This window comes from Mercurialis annua, linkage group LG8, assembly GCF_937616625.2.
Source record: "Mercurialis annua linkage group LG8, ddMerAnnu1.2, whole genome shotgun sequence".
Classification (NCBI taxonomy): domain Eukaryota; kingdom Viridiplantae; phylum Streptophyta; class Magnoliopsida; order Malpighiales; family Euphorbiaceae; genus Mercurialis; species Mercurialis annua.
The window spans coordinates 8,894,272-8,916,450 of record NC_065577.1 but is presented as its reverse complement, the minus strand read 5'-3'; the positions used below and the strand labels follow the sequence as shown (position 1 = coordinate 8,916,450).

The following is a 22,179-nucleotide window of genomic DNA, read 5'->3' as shown; positions in this document are numbered from 1 at the left end:
TATTCTGAACTAGGCAAAATCGGATTAAAAACTCTCATCCCTACTCTCACTCAAGAGATGAGACACACTCTCCTATTGTGATGATGATTTTTTTTCCTAAGTGGTTTTTAATGTAAATTATTTAAAATGATTCTATTTTTTAACATTTTAAATTAATACTTAATAATTAAAAAAACACAATTTAAAACTTTATACAACAAATTAATCCCCAGATTTTATATATATAGCAAATTAACCCTCAAAAATTATATTTTTAACAAAAAAAGAATTATAAAAATTCGAACAGACAAGCGTCTGTTATAAAGAATAAAAGTTGTTGCTCCTCTTATCCGGCGAGGAGTAGCTCCTCCTCGCCGGAAATAAATTTTTTTTTTTTTGAAACAAGATTAAATAGGTTTTAGTTATGATTAATTAATATATAATTAATTAGAAATCTACTCTCCAATTAAATTGCCACGTTATAGAGGGGTTTTGAGCCGGTTTTGCCAAATTCAGAATAAAAATAATCTGATTTTTCAATTTCAGACTTTTTTTAATAATTTGTGCCAAATTAAGGGGGTGTAAAATGATTGTTTGTTCAATTTTTATTATGATGGTATACGATATAGTGTACAAGTGTTTATATATAGCTATAGCATTTCTAATTGATTTTGATGATAATTTATGTTATAATCATATAAAAATATAAAAATTCTACTAAACACCTTCTGTCTTATTTCGTTTATTTATTGCTTGTATCTTGGATTGCAATCACTCCACACACTCTAACACTCCTGATGCAATGCGAACACCTAGTAAGCCCTATGTCAACCTAAATAGGACCTTAGTCTAACCTAGCTAGAGGTCGAACTAGAGAGAAAATTTTAATAAGAAAAATCATACACCAAACCCTAGAAATCATAATTTTGGCCGAACCCCACCATCCCCCCCCCCCCCAACACCCACACACGCACACCATTGGATCAAACAAAGCTAGAAACGCTTTAATCATTTAAGAACGCACTACTGCAGATTGATCAGAAGCTGGATTCCACATTGATCAGAACGGTACTTTTGAGCACTCAAATCTTATTTCATCATTATTTATCCTGTTAATTTAGAACTGCTAGAATCAACACCTTAGATTTCATGTTATGCTGTTGTGCTGTGAAATTTCTATAAACTGTGTCTTTGCCATAACTGCCATGTTTTTAAGCTTTTGATATGATTTCCGTGAAATTGACTTAGAAATATGTTTAGGCTGTTTTTTTATATGTTTTAATCATCACATGTCGAAACTGTTTAATCTTGATGCTTAGAATGTATGCTTGTAGCTTAAATTGCCAAGGTTGCTATGTTCTTAGTTGTTTTGTCATGATAGCCATGAAATCAACTTAGAAACATGTATTTAGGGTGTTTAATTCAATTTTAGACATTGTGTTTCGACCTCAATACGTTTCAGAGTGTTTTCTTATGTATTTTGATCGGTTTTTAGCATTTTTGCATAAAACCGAACCAAAACGACGAGCCCCTTCGACCCAGCCACGGTGGCGCCGCCGCCACTCCATAGTTGCGCCATCACCTTGTTGTGGCGCCACTGTTCTTCTTTTCTAGATGCTCCCAGATCTTCGATTCGTAGTTGTAGCGCTGTTTTTGTGTTTCTAGGCTTGATCTCGGAATTGGGTCTTTTTGAGCCCACGGACTTGTAATTAGTTGTAGGATCTTTTTGTATATTATAATGGATCAATCCCGATTTATTTCTGGTCCGTAAGCCTAAATTTGTAACTCGCCATGCCAATTGGGCCTCAAAGCCCAAGCCCGCCAAGACTAGAATAGTCCAGACGAGATTTCGGGTTTATTTGAACTCATAATCTACCTCGTTTTAAACCGATGGATCCATATCGACAAAATGAAGAATTTTCTGCTCTGGCCGAGTCCAGATTCCGATCACACATACAGCCAAATGACAAACGATTTTCAGACACTCATAATCTATAAGGTTTAAAAGTATCTCTAACCTTATATGTAAATCAATTGCTAATTGTGTATGCTTGCACTGTTTACTGCTTTCCAACCATTTCCAAATCCAATATTAACAGGCTAATGAACTTAACCACATTAACTTAATATTAAATCCAACAAGTCCAGCAAATCACCTAGAAATCATAGGATTTCCATGAAAATATAATAGTGGTTGTATAGGCATTCAAGATGAGTTAATAAAATCGACCTCACGTATACATCTAGTTTAGGCTTTATGCATGTAAAATGGTAAAGACTAACCATTGTCTGCTATATGATAGAAACCACCAGGACTAGATGATTGTAGGAGTACATGCTACATGTCTCACATGCCAGTCCAGATCGAGTCATATACAGGTCTTACTTGTTTACTGCTTTTAGACGTATTTACATTTCCAATATTATATTTTGTGGACTGCATGAGTGTTAAGATGAGATAACTGGATATATCACGCAAATATACAAAGTATTCGATAAGTCAAGTACAAGAGTTTTGGTAGTGTGCACGAACTTGGTCTTTTGGTCTAATGCAAGGTGGTCTCACTCATAAGCGTGAGAGATATACCCAGTCGGTAAAAAAGGCATTTCCTAACTTAACTAGGTGGCGAATCTATTATTTTCAAAACCTAACCAGATCCGAAGTCAACTATAAGTCTGGGCGAGCGGCCCCCCGAACCTCGCTCCGCTCATAGTGGCCCTCGAATTTGCGACTTTTGGTCTTCATTTACACCAATGATTTGCACATAAGTGCCTTATTCTCTCTACTCTACATCGGGAGAATACATGCTATTATGATCGAGTCAATATCCAGTTCTTGTATGATTTCCCCTTAAGGGGGAAGCTTGTTCATTTTTCTTGTTAGCGTTTGTAATCACCTTTGTTCTCATGGGAGGGGGAGTTATTACAGTCGCTTCTAGGAACTCTTGTGGACGAGTTCGGTGGTGGTTGCCACGGTACTTTCCTGATTCATTTTTGTTCCATTATACCTCCTTCAAGAGGGGTAACTATTGTTGTGGCTACCCTGATGACAGTAGCAATTTAGCATGGAACTGGGGTAGGGTCACGTTCATGACATTGTTAATTTTCTTCTTAAAATTGTTGTTGAAGTTTCTGCCAAGCATTAATGCTGGTGGTGGCCAAAAGGGGTCGCGTAGCCTTGGAATCGGACCAGCGACCTACTGAGAGGTCTTGTTGCGAGCGTGAATGGCCTAGGCACATAATGGGATGTTGTTGGGATGAATGTGATCGGAAGACTTGCTCACAATTTCACTAGTGGAGTTCTATCGATATCGCGAAGGTAAGTTATTATTTTTCCTAATCATGTTACCGTACCTTAACAAAGTGATTAGGAAGTTTTGTGTTCCCACATGATGTCAAATGACGGATCCAGCAAGAGTGAGTGAAGGCCGAACTGCGTCCGTAATATGAATGTTTTGCGACAGAGTTTCTAAACTCAAATTCATTCTCATACTTAACTTAGTAAGGGTAGAATGACAATAGATAAAAATGATAATTTATGTCTCTACACGAAAGACAATATATTATCTTTTTACAGACAAATATAATAAACATCGATTTACTTATCAATTTGAAATTTTTAAAGGTTAAACCCACCATGAGATCCATCTACTCTTCACTTTTTTTTTTCATTGAATCCATTTACTTCATTTTCTCCTTCTCGAGTCCCTTTATTTTCGTTTTCGTTGTTTTTATACGCCTAAACATATGAGATGTGGAGAGTGTGCTACACTCTCCGTTAAATATTAAACTTCTGTTAAATAATGATGTGTCAAAATAAAATAAAAAAAATAATATGTCTAAAATATAAGGATCAAGTAACACTTTTTCCAACAAAAACATAAAGCCGAAATATTTTTCCGGCGAGACTTCTTCCCTCCATTAATGAGGAGAGATGTCTCTCCTCCATTAATGGAGGAAACGCATGAAGGAAACGAGATTCACCTGTGCTCGTTTCCTCCATGGAGGAAACCTTTTCCTCCATTAATGGAGGAAAGAAAGGCCACAACTTTTCAGTGGTGGCCGGTATAATTTTTTTTTTGTATTGAATTTTTTTAAAAAAAATAAATTAAAATAAATTGAAATTTAATTTAATTAAATTTATGTGAGGGTAACGAGACTAAATTACGAACTAAATTTTATTTCGGAAAAAAATTAAGTCTCGAGTTAATTTTTTTATTAATCAATTTAATTTTAATGTTTGGGTTTGATTTTGTTTTGTATGATAAGTACAAGGGTTTTATTGTATTATAGACTAAATACAATAGGTTTAATGTATTTTTATTTTTATTTTAAGGTTAAAATGTCATTTTTATTTTTCGCCACTCTTAAGTAACAGAGAGTGTGTTGCTCTCTCCGAATTTCATCCATAAAAGGGTGTAATAGCAACGAAAACGAAAATAAAGGGACTCGATAAGGAGAAAATGAAGTAAAGGAACCCAATGAAAAAGAAGTGCAGAGTAAAAGGATCTCAGGATGAGTTTAGCCATTTTGAAATAACACATAAATATTTATTAAATTAGTTGAAGATCAGTAATTAAAAAGCTTAAAAATGAAGTTTAAGTTGATAAGATAATAAAGAAATAAATAAAAATGGAAGTACACCTCCTCTTTCCTTTATCCTTCCTTTCCTTCTTATCTTTCTCTTGAAGCAAACACTCCCAAGTGGGCATAGTTGTACGAACAGCGTGTGGTCTTACCACTTTCTAATACTAAAACGTGTTTAAGTGCAACTGAAGAAATAAATATTATTACTAATACAAATAATTAAGGAATACTTACTCTCTAATTTATTATTAAATCTATTAAAAATATCAATTGGATTAGCACATTTGACTAATTATTTCTTTAGAATATTCAAAGCACACATACACATCAAAAACAGCTGCTATACTACTTTTGGTTTTAGATTATTTTCTTTCTGTTTCAGCTATAAAATAATATTAAAAAATAGAGAACCAAACTTTTCAAACTTATATATAAGCCACAAACTTTCATTTATATCACCAATCAATACCTAAACTTCTTTAAGAAACAACAAACTTAGCTACCCTTCAAAAAAACTTAGCTACCCTTCAAGAAAAAAACTTAGCTCTAAATGGTACTTTTGGTAGAAAGACTTGGCAAATTATACTCCAAACTGGAGAATTTGCATCATCACCACCGCGATCACGACCCGGAAGCCTTATCGGCTTCTTTACGGGCGTTTAGATCGGAAATTTCGAGTTCGGTAACTCAATTGTTATCGAACTCGAAGCCCGGAGGATTTGATATTCTATCCTTGGAATGGATTCAGAAATGTTTTCAGGTGTTGCCCTCTATCAACAAGGCTTTTGCCAAGCTTGTTGTGGAGATAGAATATGATATGAGTGAATGGAAGGAAATTTCCATGGAAGCTTATCTCAACTATAGCTTGGAGATTTTGGATCTTTTTAACTCGATTAGTTCTTCAATCTCTTATCTAGAGCAATCTAGAGTTTCTTTCTCTCATGCTTTGAGTGTTGTTCAAGCTTCTCCGAATTCCTCGGGGATTGACCGGCTCAGGGCGATCGAGTTCAAGAGGTCAGGTGGTGGTGGAAATAAGTTTAAAGTTCAAGAAAACGAGGAAGATCGGAAAGAGGGATCGTGTAGCTCGGGGAAAGAACGGGTTGTTCTTCAAGCTTTAATGGAAATGAGAAGTGTAGAGCTTTGGCTATGCAGTATTATGATGGTTGGTTTGTCTGGTGAATCAAAGATATACTTGCAGATGAGAAAATCAGCTGGAGTTTTATCAAACCCGAGTTTGGTCAATCTTGATTCGGTGATTTCAGGAGTTGTAATCGCGAAAAGATGTGTGTTGAAAGAGGTAAAAGAGCTGAAAGATTCGGGTCTTTTCGTTGCTGCTGCGGTTTCCGCAGGCGAGAACCGCAGCAGAGATGCAGCAGAAGAGATGCAGAGAAAATTGGAGGTGTTTGAGAATCTGCTGGATGGTTTAGGAAAGACTGTGAACAGTCTCTTCTCTGATGTGTTAGCTAGGAGAAACCAGTTGCTTAATGGTATTCGATTTCGGAAACAGTAATAGCTTAACGATTTCGGAAACAGTAGCAACAATGATTACAAGTTTCTACCTACTGTTTGTCTATAAATATGCTGTATATAGAAATAGATTTACTTTAATTGTAAGCTGCAAAGCAAATTTTATAAATATATATACACTTTTGATCATCATGAAATTATATATTCTGCATCATTGCTACTTTAGATCTATTTCCACGGCTTTGAATCTAGCGATACAGCTAGTACAGCAGTTTAATTAATCTTAAAAAATTGAAAACTCATATTAACTTTTGCGCGATGACATCGGTATCATTGCAACAGTTTTGAAACTGCTAAGTGCAACCTAGTTATGGATGAATTCGTACATGAAGCAGGATCGACTACTCTGATACAGAAGAATGAAAAAGGATCTATAAACCTTCATTAACTCAAAATTGGGTAACACTAGCTACCATTTGATTCCATTTCTGTCACCTGAAACTTCAGTTTTACTCCTACAGTACCAACATCTGTAACTGAGGTAATACTAACAGCTAATTTTTGTTTTAAAGCTAAACTGATGCCTCAAGAAACTGCTAGAACCAACTCTACCATTTCAGTTCTGTTTCTATTAACAGTAAAGCAAAATGCAAATCACCGCAGGGTTAGTTGACTCTCTGAATCATTCGATTGGCTTTCTCCCTCGGGTGCCTTTCTCTTTCGATAAGCATCGTTTGGCAGCCTGAGAAACAAAGATATATACGAGAATCAGACGGAGTAGGTTAAGTTCGGTATTTTAGTAATTCGATTCAGTTTTGGTTTTGAAAAAACCAAGCGGACTGAAATATGTATTCAATATTCTAACTATATAACAAATTCTTGAAGTAGTTGAGTAGCACAAGACTATGTTCCCAAATCTTTTTTTTGGGTTGGGATTGATTAGAACAATTTAAAAGAGAATTTGATTTTTTGCATTTCAGTGGGTTCGGTAATGGAACCGACTGAATGCACACCCCTAATGATGAGTGCATAAGAAGAAGTAGCATACCCTAAGTGCAAGGTGGTGTCTGAATCCCCTTTATCCATTGAGCAATTGTACGCTGCTGTGTCAGGGCTGGCAGAACCATTGTTTACGAGAGAATGCTTCTGATCTATGGAATAGTATTCAGGATAAGGTTGAACTGAGTGATCAGTTGACGGAAAGAATCCTCGAAGCTCCTCCACCTTGAACAACAAACAAGCAAAAATGGGATACACATGAGACACTTTTCAAATTGATGTGATTATGAGACTCGCATCGACATTAGCAAAAGTATTGCTTACCTGTCTGCGCAAAGTTTCATTTTCCAGCATAGCACGCTGTTCCTGTTACGAATAAATTGATTAATTGGGTGTCAAAAGAAAAGTAAGAAGTTTCACTCTGTAAGCAAAAAAATAATAAACTTTATTAACAAAATCATACAAGAGCACATCATGATTTTATCTTGAATTTGACCCAAAACTTGCTACGTAATTGTAAAATTTAAATGTCATTCTTACGAGTTATGAGCTGTGTTGCGTGAAGGAAAAATTTAAAAACTGAATATTTTTTACAAGAATATGCTGGAAATATAAAGTTTCAAAGTTTCCACAAGTTTTCGTGCAACATAGATTACGGGGAAAGGAATTTGGATCCGAAACATTTTTCTTAAAGAAGAGATGTTATCTGAATAGGTTATCTCTCAAACACAAGTTTCAGCTTTTATGACCAAAAGCAGCAAAGTTAAAATGTTATTCCAAGTATTTTTCTTGGATACCAATTAGCTATAGCTCAAATGGTATAAGCGCTAAGCAGCAAACTGCTAGGTCGTGGGTTCGATTCCTCCCACAAGCGCTCCCCCCTCCCCAAATTATCAAAAAAAAGGTATTTTTCTTGGATATCCATTATATGTGCATTATGCAAGAAACACATTTTCAGCTAAAGCATATGCAACAGTTAAGTTCTGATTACCTGTACTCTTGAATACTCTAATTGTTGTATCAGTAATTGCTCCTGAAAATACAAAACTTTCATAAGCCTCTTGACATGTGAAACCACATTGGATAATAACATTAGCATATATAGAATGGAAATGGAATGCTGAAATGGCAAACGACGAACAGAAAATGGTTAAACATCATTTTTTATAAGAAATTGGTAATAACTTAAAAATATAGAACTTTGGAGTTTCGGAAGCATTTAATGCTGAAACGTAGGATTCAAAAAGTTTTCGTGCAACATAATGCTATGATTCTTGGACAAGAAAAAAAGGTTGAGCCGAACCTTTTTCTCTTTCACACATAACAAGCCTTCATTTAGTTGCTGCTCTAGATGTTGCAATTCTTTCAAGTCCATACCAGCCAGGTCCTTGCCCAAAAGCTTCCTGTAGAAAAAGAATTATGGATCGATACACACAAAAATGAGGTCTGGCACTATCCTAAAATTATTTATCATTTAAAATGTAACATAATTAGTCGGATAAATAATACGTACAACTGTTTCGCTTGCAGCTTTGTTATTTCTTCTTTTAGAACATCTACTTCCTTCAAACTCTGTTTCTGAAGAAGAAACATTACAATTGGAAACGCCAATAAATACTTGAATCTAGGGACTAGATCTTAACAGTAAATTTAAATTGAAAATATTCATAATTGAGAATAATCATAACCAAGTAATATAATTATCGAAACCATGTAACATGTATACTGTGGACAAATCTCAAAAGGGCTAGTGTAGGAAAAAAAACTGAACAAGTAGACAACATAAATGTAGCTTGAAAACAGAAACACCGATATGAGAAACACTATATATTTTATAAGAATGGATTATAAATAAAGAGTTTCGGAGTTAAAATAATATTTCCGGGAATAGAAATGAAATGTCAAAATATAAAACTCAAAAAGTTCCCATGTAAAATTGAACAGTATCTTTACTGGAAAAAGAAGCCTCAAATATCATCTAGAATATGTAATTCTTAAACTAGAAAACCATCGTCAATGTCCATAGAGATCAAGACATTAAAACTGAAGCTAGAAGCAAGGAGATCCAAATAACATATACCATGGAAACGTTTTAGCATTCTTATGTATAGTTCCTGAGCCCAAAGGTCAAAATCTTTGTTTACCATAACAAATACGAAAGCTTGAGTATCGCAGGATATCACAACATGCAGAAATTGGATAATAAAATGAGAATTAGTGTTATCTGTCTTTTCTATGGATTTTTTACACTTACAAAAACAAAGGCCATTTGTGTAGCATTCTTAAGCAAAAATGTGGGTGTGAATTGGAAACTGATACCGGTAAAGAAGCAGACGCAAGAATTTCGAAACACTAAACAATTGATAACATTCGACACACATTTAAAATATAGATTGAGAGTGTATTATCATAAACTTTATTCCCCATAGGCCATAAAATGGATGATGCAGTACATATATGTAGATGCAGAAATGCAGATTTGTCAAATGTGAATGCTAGTTAAGGGTTACCTCTGGCTTGTACTCTATTCTAGCAGGCTCTGGGGAGTCTAGGCACTTGTTGTATCTTGAAAGTGTTCTTTTCATGCTGTATATAAGAGAAAATTACATAAGTCGTTTTTGCCTGATTCTTCTGAAGACATACAAACAAACAGCAAATGAAAGCCAATTAAATGTTCACAGATTCTTTCCATATTCATATGAGTAATCATTTAATTCTCATCATTTCCTATGTACTCTGCTTGAATGTCTCTCAGCTGGTTCGACCTTACCAGAATTTAATATAATTTTAGTACTGAAACACCATATTCGATACAATACCAACACATAAAGATGAGGTAATTCATGCTCAAATCCAGACATGTTCTGAATGCTAAATACCAAATTGAAGACACATATTCCTGATTTTCCATCATCATAGTTGCTGCAAGAATCAAACTTTAGAGCTTGTATTGGTGAAGCTAAATTAGTTCCAATATGATTATGAACTAAATTTGTTACAAATCCCCCTAATTTCTTTCATATTGATCAATGTTGACAGTTGACATAAATCTTAAGTTCCAAAAGCAAATTTAAAAGCCTACATTCTGTTCTATGCTTCAACTTATTACCATGTCCCATGATCATCCTATTACAGACACAACTAAAATGTATAGTTGGCAAATGCAATGAAGTCCAAAATCAGAAAAATAAAAACAAAAATGATCAAATGATTAACCTATAAAATAAAAAAAATCACATAAACCATACAAAATTACCAATAAAAAGAAGAGCAAATACAATTGATAGCTTCAAGCAAACAAGCAAAACAATAGTTCATAAAGCTTGCATATAAAAAACTAATATAAAAATGCCCTTCAAAAGCTCCAATTAAGAAATCTGCAGCAGCAATTAATGAAGTCAAAAATAAAAAATAAAAATTAAACCACTAAAAGAGATGATCAAATAAATTAAGGATCAAAAAATCACATGCAATGTGACCCAAAAAAACTACTTCAAAAAACAAAATCCAAGAACCCTTATCATTAATTAGTCTAGATAACAACAAAACAAACCAATCAAGCAACAAAAAATCAACAGAAAAACAAGAAGACCCATGAATCAAACACATGCAAACCAATAAAAAAAACCCAAAAACTAAAATTAAAAAAAAAAAGAATCATACCCAGAGCTAGAAAACTCAAAAAGCTTGCCAGTATTAGAGAAAATAATAAGAGCAACCTCAGCATCACAAAGAACAGCAAGTTCCTGAGCTTTTTTAAGCAGCCCAGCTCGTCTTTTTGAGAATGTAACTTGCCTACTATTTGCATTTTCAATCCTCTTTATTTCAATCTTCCCCCTACCCATTTCACCTCTCCCAATATCAAAAATACCCAACTGATCAAACCCCACAAAAATCCCAACTTTTTTCAAAATCCGAGCTCAACAGAAAATAAAAATGTGATCTTTTTTCGTGAATTTCTCTGGATATATAGATATAGAAGAAATGAAGGGATATTTGGGGTGGGATTGCTAATTATAGAGGCGGAGTGGCTAAATTGAAGAAGGATGAGAAATAAAGAGAGCGTTTTTTAGGACACAAATGGCGAGAAATAGATAGGCTAGAAACGGCAACTTTGCATGGCTTTGTTATACTAAATTAGCTCTGCATGATTCTTTTTCCTACATTTGGACTGGTTAGCTACTATTCTTTACTCTCTTTTTATGGGTCCCATTTCCTTTTTTCTTTTGTTTTTTTCTCAAACTCCAAATTGTATCGGTTTACGGTTCAACCGGTCGAATAAATAGTATGTGAAGCGTAAATTTAAAATAACGTCGAACTGGACTAATCACTGGTTCAACTGTCGATCTAATTTGTATTAACCCGAATTTTAATTTTTTTATTTTTATGGAGTATTAGATCGAATAGCTGATTGATTTTTAGTTTAACCAGTTTAACCCTCCAGTCTGATTTTTAATTAATTAACTAATTAATATTATTTTTACTTTGTAAATATAAATTATTAATATCTATAAATATATCTAGGTGTAAATTTATCCCGTTTATTAATAAAGATAGAAAAAGGAGTGACACCCTATTTTATATAGTTTACTTTATTGGGTGTAAAAATGTCTAGCTTTCTATTTTATCTTTATTTTGGATTTTTTTTGGGTGCATATATGGGTATTAATATTTTGGAAAACCTATAAATATATATTTATTTTGTTTTGTTGTGTAATTTTGTGCCCATGTTATATTTGGTTATGGTTGTGTTAATTTTAGAGAAATGGTAAATGGATAATCACTATTTCTTGTTTTTGAATTATATGTTTTTAAGTTTTTCTAATTCGGTTTTGATAAAAAAAAAAAGTTGCATTTGCTTGTGATTATGGATTTAGTAATTTGCTACAATTAGTAAAAGAAAAAAAAGCAATTTTAGATAAATGTTTCCTTTACCTATATATTGCTTCTTGCACATCTTTACTAAAGTTTTCCATTTCTATATCTATTAATTTTATCTTTTACCACTTTTAGTAAATGAACTACCAAATATAGAGAACAAAATTGCATTTCTATTTCTAGTGTAAAATATTATCTAAAATGGGTTCTTTGTGGACCCTTAATAGTATATCGATTTCAAGCATTTATAGTTCTTTTTTTTTTTGGGAAAATGGCATTTATAGTTGGTGTATATATCATACTACATTTAGAAGTTTATTATTGCTACAATTGGTAAAGGTGTTGCCATATATAGAACAGGGCGGTGGCATAATTGTAATTTCTAGATTAATAATTTTTACAGTTACTAAATTATAATTTTATATAAAAAATAATTTAATTATAAAAAATAATAAAATAGTTATTAAATTATAATTTTTTATAAAATAATTATAAAATGATTACCGAACTATAATCTTTTTTATATAAAACGATTATCAAATTATTTATGTGGACAAAGTAAAAATCTACAATCAAACAGCAAACTAATAACCATTTGTAAAAAAAAACTAGAGTTTGATAATTATTTAATAGTTTTTATAGTTTGGTATTTATTTCAAAGAAATCAATAATTGTTGGTAATTTTTTATAATCAATAACCTCTTAATAAATTAATTATACTTACTAGGGAAACAATATTGTGCTAATTTTCCTAAATACATGTTTCGCCAAAATAATTACAACTTTACATTGCAAGTTTTGAGTTTTATTTTTTGACTTTTTACCCTAACTTTATTTACCTGTTTTGTTTTTTTATTTACTAAAATACCTTTTTCGGTTTTTCAATTTCGGTTTTCGGTTTTTCGGTTCGGTCAACCGAACCGACCGGCAGTTTTTTTATATAGAGTAAGATTAATGTATATATAGTGTAAATTTTTATTTTTTATAGATTTTTTTTCTGGAATTTTTTATTTTATTTTTTATAGTGTAACAGTAGTGTATATATAGTGTTTTTATGGTGTTTATATAGTGTAAAATTAGTGTATAAGTATTGTATAAGTAGTGTATTTATGGCATTTTGTAGTGTTTTTTGTGGTTTAACCATGAAACACTGCAAATACACCATGAAACACTGCAAATACACCATAAACACTACATATACACCATAAATACTGTAAATGCGCCATAGATATACTAAAAACGGCATAAATACACCATTAATACACCAAAAATACACTAAAACGTAAAGATATTATAAAATTATTACAAATGCACCATAAATCAATATTTTTTTTTACAAAATCAGTAGCAATAAACAAATTTATGAATAAGAGAGGACAAAATAAATAATTTTATGAATAATAGAACAATTTTATAAACAAAAAATTATAGATCTACAATAATTTATTTACAAAATATTCAAATCATTAAAAAAACCTAAAAAATTACACAAATCTAAAAACGAGTCGAGAAATCCATAGCGCGAACGGAAAAGACGAACGGACTAGCGCGAACAGAAAAGACGAACGGAAAACGACCGGAAACGACGAAAAATCCATCGGAAGTAGACGAACGGAATCGCGGCCGGAAAGACGAAAGGAAAAGACTAACGGAAAAGTAATCAGAGGAGATAAATTGAAAATCGAATGAAAAAGAAGAAGAAGAAAAGAAGAGAGAGAAGAGAGAGAAGAGAGAGAGAGAGAGAGAGAAAAAGATGGCTATGTAAAAGTTTAATATAAAATGAAATAAGGTTTCTTTATATAGTGGGTATTTTTGATAAATAAGTTAGCTTATTAGGTAATGTAGGATAAGAGGAAAAGATAAGCCAAAATGGTGTAAATATTTTATCCAAAACAGGTATTTGAAAAATAATCCCAAAAATATTTTATTTTTTATTTTTATTTTCACATTTTATTGTTATTTTTGGAGGAATAGTTAGAGTATTAGTTATTTACAACTGCCACTAATGGGATTCTTATGTAAGTGGGTGATTTCTTGGATTTTAATTTAATTACTAGATTTAGTGATTTTGGCTATTTATGGTTAGATATTTAACTTAAAATCTTACTGTTTTAGCATAATCTGCTACTACTAGTACTAGCATTTCTTAATTGGACTGGTTTAGTGGGTTTTTGAGGCAGAGTGCACTTCTCTGTTTCTATATTTAGAATGCTTTCTTTCTTTGAACCAATTTTAGCTTGTATGATCTTTTATTTTCCATACTTTTCTTAAAAGTATTAAACTTAAAATCTCTTAGAAAAATAAATGGCATAAAAAACTGTAATTTATTAACATGGACAAAAGTAGGAGTTACTGATTTTAGGTATCCAATTTATTTTATTTTGACGATAAAAGTTTAATTCATTTTATTTGATTATTATATTTTATTTTATTTTTGCAATTTGACTATTTGGCTTTAATTTATTTCAATATGAAGTTTTCCGGTAAAAAATACACACATGCCAACCGGATTTTACTCTTTCTTTTGCCTAAAAATTTGTCATATATGTATAATTTAATCGGAAAAAAATTCTGATGGGTTGAAATTATGCACTGATGATAAATTGTCAAAAAAATACAGACAAAAAAATGTCATTGTGAGCCGAGTAGGTTTTGGAGGCGCTCGCTCATATTTATGGCTGACCTCGGATTTAATTAGTTTTGAAATAAATTGAATCGCCACCTACTTCAATTAGAAAATGTCTTTTATACAGACTATACAACTCACACGCTTATAGGTTAGATCATCGTACACTTGAACAAAATATCAGGTCATACTATCAAAACTGTTGTACTTGACTTATTTATCAAATCAATTTAAAATACATATCTGGAATATGACGTTTCAACATTAAAAGCATATAGTACTAAAAATTAAACAAGTTTATAAAAGCTGAAAAACCATGTATGGCACAGATATGATTCAATTTGAACAGTCATGTGGGCAATAAAAAATACTATCTCTGTACCTATAGAGTTGTCATTTTTATAAACTTTTTGTTTCTATTTTAAAAAAAAATATTGTCCTATCCCAATTAAATTGTCCTCTTTTAAAAAAAAAAATCCAATTTTCTTGTTCATTTCAAGTAAATAACAATTTTTAAAATAGAGTATTCTATATTAATCCTATTTAAAATTCACTCATCGACTATTTATTATTATTATTCATTAAATAAGAGTATAGTAAGTAAAGTTAATCTAAATTTGTAAATGTTTATGATATTAATTATGTTTTTTATAATGTGTGAAATAGTGAAAGTGGACAACTCTATTGAAATAGATGGAGTAATAATTTTTAAATTAAATTTTTTTATACTACTCCTATTTAAAATACGCTAATGAACTAGTATTTGTTTTTAAGTATTTTATAAGTAAATTGTAAGTAGAGCTACATTAAATAAGAATATAGTAAAAAAATAGAGAAAAAATTACTCCCTTCGTCCCGTTTAAAAAGGGAGATATACAATTTTTATTTGTCCCATTTAAGAAGGTCATATTATATTTTTTGTGTCAATTTATATGAATTTTCCTTTTTTACCCTCTTTTCTCTTTCCATAATTAATGAATATTAGTCCATACACAAAATACAACACTATCATAAATAGAGGTAAAATAAAAAAACACTATAATAGTTAATGTTTTTTTTAATATATGTGAAAAAGTCATTAGCCAGAGCGGAAGGGGGATAAAGGGTACCGGGTTCAAAGCCTGTAGCTATCCAGTCGAATGCGAGCGGCACAAAAGCAAGACTAGTCTAGTCCTCATGATGAAAGGCCAAGGAGTGAGGGCGTGGGAATAGCAGACAGAAGATCGGATTACGTTTTGACCCGAGGGAACTCCTTCCATTTGTCCCTTCTTAAACGGGACGGAGGGAGTAGAAAACAGTCCTAACATTGATTGTGTTTTTTTGAACTGTGTGATAATACTCTCTCCATTCCAATAGAGTTGTCCACTTTGACTTTATCACACAGTTTAAAAAAACCAATCATTATTATGGGTTTTGTAAAAAAAACTACTTTTCTTGTCATACCCTTATTTAATATAGGGTCTACTTACAATTTATTTTTAATTTACTCACTAGTGGATTTTAATTAAGTTAATATAGGAAAATTGAGTGCAAAAGTTATTAATTTTTTAAAGTGGATAAGAATTTTGGAGAAATAAATTGTTCAAAGTGTACAACTCTATTTAGATGGAAGGAGTAATAAAATTGACAATTTTATTGAGATGGATGGAGTACTAGATTAGCAAAAAAAAATCTCATTGTGCAATTCTTTAAAAAAATGTTTTAGCTTCTACTCCCTCCGTCTCAAAATAGTAGTCTAGTTTCTCTTTTTTTTATCCCAAATAGTTGTCTATATTTTTAGTAAATCACAATTTAAAGTGTTAATTTTCTATATTATTCTTATTTAAAATTTATCATTAAATGCAATTAGCCTAAAAAGTAAATTAGTCTTAACATTTAATAAAAGTATGATAAGAAAAATGAAGAAAAAGTTGTGAAAAATTAGAGCATTAATTGTGTTTCTTAAACTGTAAAAAAAATTGACTATTATTTTGGAACAGAGGGAATATCATTTATATGTTTTTACTTTTTTCTTTTAAAAATTTATAATTTATTCCGACTATATAATTTTATATTTAAATTAATATATTAAACACTTAATTATTTAAACTTGTTTGACAATTTAAAGAAGTTCAAATTAACTTATTCAATTAAATTAAAAACCACTTAAAAAAGAAATCAAGAAATTTAATTTATTTTCTACTTAACATATTTAATTATAAAATAAATTTTATCATTAAATAAACTTATAGTGAGTAACAGTATATATTCATCGGATTAGAAAATAGTGGAACTAATATAACATTTCAAAGTCTTTTAGTGAACTCAAAGCTATAGTAACAACATAAAAAATTCAGTGTAATTGCTTTTTATTTCACCGACTACTTCATTTCTCCCGATTACTCACATTGTTTATGCCTAGTTCTCAAATTAAATATCAATATACCTCCTAAATTTCCCGCCGATAGACAATTAACACCAAATTTAACTATTTTTTAACTAGTCTTTTTGAACTTGTCAATTTTTATCTACTAGATTACACGTATCAATTTTTTAAAAATGAACGTAGGCAAATTGAACAAGAATTTAGAATATGTGATCAAAATTTGAGCTAATAGAAAAAGTTAACAAGAGACTAATCGATAAAAAAAAGTAATATTGGTGTTGATAGTCAATTGTGCAAGTTCGAGGAGTAAATTGATATTCAAGTCTAACTTAATTGGTTAGTGTACCATGAATATCATCCATTAATGAACTAGGGAGCTCCACTTCTTTTTGCACACATAGATGAAGTGAGATTCTGGATCTTCTAATACAAAACCAGACGGAAGTAAACCCTTTTCGGTGAGCGGAATGGGGTCCAGGAAGGAGCGTGATGACGAACTGCCGTCGGGCCTTTCAAAATCTGGTCTGGCTGCAAAATTATGTAAAAAGAAAGACTTAGCCTCCTATAGAGCTTTATGACGAACGAATTTAAAAGAAAGACATGAAAACATCAAACACAAAGCAAGTCAAAGCATGATAAATGAAAAGATGGAATGACCAGGGGCAAACTTGCCATAATATTCTCTCTTAAAGTTTACTTATTCGGGTTTTTTTCCTATGGATTACTAAGTGTATAAGTAATACAGATTACGTAAATAACATTGACATGCATAGCACGTGGCTAAGAACTAATTAAGTTATATGTGGAGTTTTAAATTTGGATTGATATGCTATCAATATCATGCATTTGCTCCGACACAATTAAACATCAAAATTTCGTAACTAAAATCTAAAGGAGAACCTGTGTTTCAAAAGAGAATCGCCATGTCATTCTTTCGTCATAGCTTGGAAATGGATACAAATAAACAAGACAATAACTTGATTTTGTGATTGTCCTAATACTCGTCAACAAATCAGACAGTGAGATACAATATGTGATTAGTCTTACTATAAACTTATGTTTTGCATTGGAGAAACAAGTCAGCAATCAAAGTAAAGTTTATGGACACGATCCGAGACTTAATTTTACTGCAGTTACCTCATATCAAATTAAGCTAGCACAAATTGCTTTTCTTGTGCAACAAATAAAAGATGGAATAATGCTCTGCCATTGCTTATGCCTAATTGTACACTACTTATGATATTACTATTGCGTATGTTAGGCGAAAACTAGTCAACTCCAATATGCATGTGTTTCGTTTCCGTTTCCATAAATATTTCTAAAAAATTTATATTTATACTCTATTCTTGTAAAAAAAAATTGTTCCCCTCTTTTTCATTTTAGCATTTGCTACATAGGCTATTTCTATTAAAAGAGCATCCTCAACCATGAGGTAATGTTGAATGTTTACATATGAAGTCACTGCTCTGAAGTCTAAATTTGACGAGAAGAAAATTATACCCGGCGGCATAAGCTAAGAAATCAATCCAACTTTTGTATAATGTTAGCATTAGTTGACCATTTTACAGTACTAAAGAACAATTTAAAAAAGTACAGGCAGCATGCTATGATGCATACCCTGAATCTTGCAGATTGAACTTAAAATAGGAAACTGGGAAGGGTTAGCTCCTGAGCATCAATAAAGCTATTCCAGATATGTGAATTTTATATGATGGCCTTGTTAAAAAATACGACAAAAACCAAAATTAGATATTTTGTTCAAAACCAAAATTCAGATATTTTGTTCGCTTTGATAACCAAAAGAAATTTTCGTGTTTGTTGTTCAGCACTAAGATAAAACTGTGCTTCCCAAAAGCAGCAATTTAGATGATGGCAGTTATAAAGTGTTTTTGATCTGTTGGAGAGTTCAATTCCTAACACCGTCCAGAAATAATTTTTAGTTGTCTTGATCAAACATTCAAAATAAAAACTTTTTTTTTCCAACAGCAGCTATATGCTATTAACTCCTCTGAACACCACACAAAAACAAAATGGGAAAGAATAGATTCATCGCTTCTCGTTCAATCGCATTTACTTATCATCGGAGCTACGTACGTAAGGATCATAACAATGTGTGATCCAAATCAAGCTTGAATTAGAAATAAAAGAAATAGTAGAAAACTAGGCATCAACAGCAAACATAAGTAAATGAAAAACATTTCAGTAAACTATAAAACCAGGTCACAACGAAAGGAAATGTTTTATGCTCAAAGGAAGAGGAAACTTACGTATTACGTACAATTCAATATCCCAATCGTATACAGGCCGTTTTAAGTGAGACATCCTTACTTTAGGATCGCCATAGGTTATCTGAGTAAAAAATTAACCAATAACAACTATCATATTTTAAGAACTTTTGGAAGAGATGTATGCAAAAAATGTATATTTTATCTATGAGCAAATGGTTACCAACATATATATTCCTCCAGGTTTAAGAACCCTGCAAGCCAAAAGTGAAAAGAAAGGTTGTAACCAGTGTTGCATAGATAGCATGCATCAAATAGGTAAAGAGAAAGCAATTAGATTTATGGGGGAAAAATTGAATATTGGATGCAATCAAAAAAATCATAAAGGTTTTGCCACCTGCTTACTTCCCCCAACATCGCCGTAGCATTAACTGAAGCATCATTTCCACACTAATTACATGAGACAGAAATTAAAAATATCAAGGGTGAGGAACTTCCGAAGCTAAAAACAAGGAGGAATAAGAAAATTTGGGAATGTGCCATACCAACAATGAATCAAGAGTTCCTGAGGTGAGAATCAGCAAGCCACAAGTTCATGGATGCAATTGTGAGCAGCAAGAAAAATTCCAGACATATAATGCATCAACAAAACTGAATAAGCCATAAGAACATCTAATGGAAGAGGGAGGGCCATACCCTTGTCAATGACACCGTCAAAATACTCATTACGGAAAGAGCTCATATCTCTAACATCCATCTGCTTGTCTAGGTTAATCATATAGGATGCTTACAAATATACAGATCTAGAAACTGAGTAAAGTAAATCTTAGGTTTCATAACAAAAATTGAAAAACTCATTTTACAGGATACAATGGAGCTGTGGCACATTTTCATATTTTTTCCTCATCATGTCAATGGCCACTAAAGAAATGTCGGTGTTCATTACATATGTATATCCATCCTTCACCATGTCCTCTGATATAACTATAATATAGAAAACAAATCCCCATTACAGACTTCAATTGCACAATGACTTCATACGAGAATTTCATTACCATTGCAAGAGAACTTTTAATCACGTTCACAGACTTCAATTGCAGGCATTATGATTAACAATGACCAAAAAGCTTTGGTGTTAAACTATAAATGCTACATTTAAACTCCGTATAAATGCCAGCGTACACAGAATTCAAAATTAGAAATAGAAATTCTATCTCAAACGTCAACACTTGATTTTCATTCATTTCACCATGTTGCAGTCTGTATTCTTCACAAGTACAGATATCAACGGTTATACTTAGGGGTATGCATTTGGTCGGTTTAGTTACCAAACCGACCAAAATGCAAGGACCAATTTATTTTTCAATCTTCCAACAGAACCAAAAAAACAATGAAATTGGGAGATATATAAAATCCTGTACCACTCCACAAAATTTGTTATAAAAAGGGATAAGTTCATTAACTACTATGCGGTTTCGACTTTTGACACAGGGTTATGTGAATTTTTTTATATCAATTAAGTTGATTTTACTATGGTTCATCCAAGCAAAAACGGACACCAAACCGAACAACTTAAAAACAAAACTGAACCTATTTTTTCAGTTTGTTTACTGGTGCGGTTTTGTCGATTGGGTTCTTGCACACCCCTACTTACATTAGCAGGATCACAAAACTTGTGAAAACAGAAAGAAAGAAAGAAAGAAAAAGAATCATTTTATATAAGGATACCCATTTCCGTATTGAAATACCATAGTTTGACACTACAATGCTAGCCAATCTACTAGTAAGACAGTAATATTTCTTCAAGATAAAGATGACAGAAGCAACCATTTCTCTCAATGCCCATTACTTTAATTCTCACAAACAATCTCTAAAATAAAAACCTATAATCTCCTCCCAGAAACCGATATCAAAACCCTAAGTAACCCCGCATAGGTAGCACGGATACTTCATTCAATCGATCGACATGTCTCCGGAAACGTTTCGAAAAAAGTTCGATACGAAACTTCATTTTTTACATAAAAACCTTAAAATAACACCATTTCGCCATATCCGTGCTACCAAGAACCCCACTAACAAAAACAACCCAATAACCAAATTCATTGATTACCCTCATAATTCAACACAAAATACTCAAACCCAAATGCAAGAACCCATTAAAGAAGATGTTAAAATCAAGAATAACAAGCAAGAAAATAAAGAGTTGAAGAAAATTACGAGCATTGCCGCAGCCAACCATGAGAACAAGAGAAAAAGTGGGTATGTAGCGGCGAATGAAGGGGCGGAGAGAGGCGTAACTCTGGTACCAATCGTAGCTGCCACCTTCCTGAATGTAACGAGCGTCCCAATAGGAAGCATCGCCGTAGTTGTAAGTGTTGAAGTTTGATAAATCTCTCATCATCTTTACCTTCAATTCTATAGTTTTTCTTGATTTCTTTTGGTGGGCGGAAGGGTCGTTGAATGTCGCTTATATTATAGTTTCATTTATTTTGTTCTTGTTTTTTAAGTAAAGTTTACTTTTTTTTTTTCATTTTTCAATTGTTGGAAAAGTTATTAGATATAATTTTTAAAATATGCTAATTTAAAAAAATAATTATAACAGTATCCACTTTTTATAAATAATTATATTTTTTGTTTTTTTGTTTTTTCAATTGTTCTTTTAATTTTAAAAATACCCTTTTCGTATTTTTTTACTTTTTTTGTTGGTGTTTTTATGGTGTATTTATACTATACTAGTTTCGCGTTACGTGCTATGCACGTGGCTCGTAACGTAACTCCTCAATGAACATATTAGTAAATTTATTATAATTATATTAATTTTTTATTTATAATTAATATTAAATTAGTTAAAAAAATTTGTAAAAGTAAATATAATATATTTGATTATTAAATTTTTTTCCATATTGAATTTATTCTTCTTTTGATTTTATAATAACCATAATTAAATAATTAATTTAATTTTATTAATAGTATCTTTAAAAATAATAAGATAGAAATTTAAATAATAATATATTGATCAAATACAATATTTTAATTTTGTAGTTCAATCAAAC

General features: G+C 31.7%; 3 protein-coding genes across 3 annotated transcripts; 1 reads left to right on the top strand and 2 right to left on the bottom strand.

Moving 5' to 3' along the window:
* The first annotated feature begins 5,016 nt into the window (after nucleotides 1–5,016).
* On the top strand, nucleotides 5,017–6,222 carry LOC126662212 (uncharacterized). Its single transcript, XM_050356117.2, has one exon. It carries the CDS (start codon nucleotides 5,117–5,119, stop codon nucleotides 6,074–6,076), a length of 960 nt encoding a protein of 319 aa, XP_050212074.1. The 5' UTR covers nucleotides 5,017–5,116; the 3' UTR covers nucleotides 6,077–6,222.
* Nucleotides 6,223–6,453: 231 nt separating this feature from the next.
* LOC126662213 (agamous-like MADS-box protein AGL15) lies at nucleotides 6,454–11,161 on the bottom strand. The gene is made up of 8 exons (XM_050356118.2): nucleotides 10,696–11,161; nucleotides 9,543–9,618; nucleotides 8,546–8,610; nucleotides 8,336–8,435; nucleotides 8,024–8,065; nucleotides 7,357–7,398; nucleotides 7,082–7,257; nucleotides 6,454–6,775 (listed from the first exon to the last, which is right to left on the bottom strand). Exons 1-8 carry the CDS (start codon nucleotides 10,875–10,877, stop codon nucleotides 6,688–6,690), a joined length of 771 nt encoding a protein of 256 aa, XP_050212075.1. The 5' UTR covers nucleotides 10,878–11,161; the 3' UTR covers nucleotides 6,454–6,687.
* Nucleotides 11,162–17,139: 5,978 nt separating this feature from the next.
* LOC126662188 (uncharacterized) lies at nucleotides 17,140–21,598 on the bottom strand. The gene is made up of 8 exons (XM_050356087.2): nucleotides 21,344–21,598; nucleotides 19,997–20,110; nucleotides 19,823–19,891; nucleotides 19,672–19,691; nucleotides 19,524–19,576; nucleotides 19,350–19,380; nucleotides 19,169–19,250; nucleotides 17,140–17,429 (listed from the first exon to the last, which is right to left on the bottom strand). The coding sequence occupies exons 1-8, from the start codon at nucleotides 21,525–21,527 to the stop codon at nucleotides 17,263–17,265; spliced, it is 720 nt and encodes a 239-aa protein (XP_050212044.1). The 5' UTR covers nucleotides 21,528–21,598; the 3' UTR covers nucleotides 17,140–17,262.
* Nucleotides 21,599–22,179: the final 581 nt, after the last annotated feature.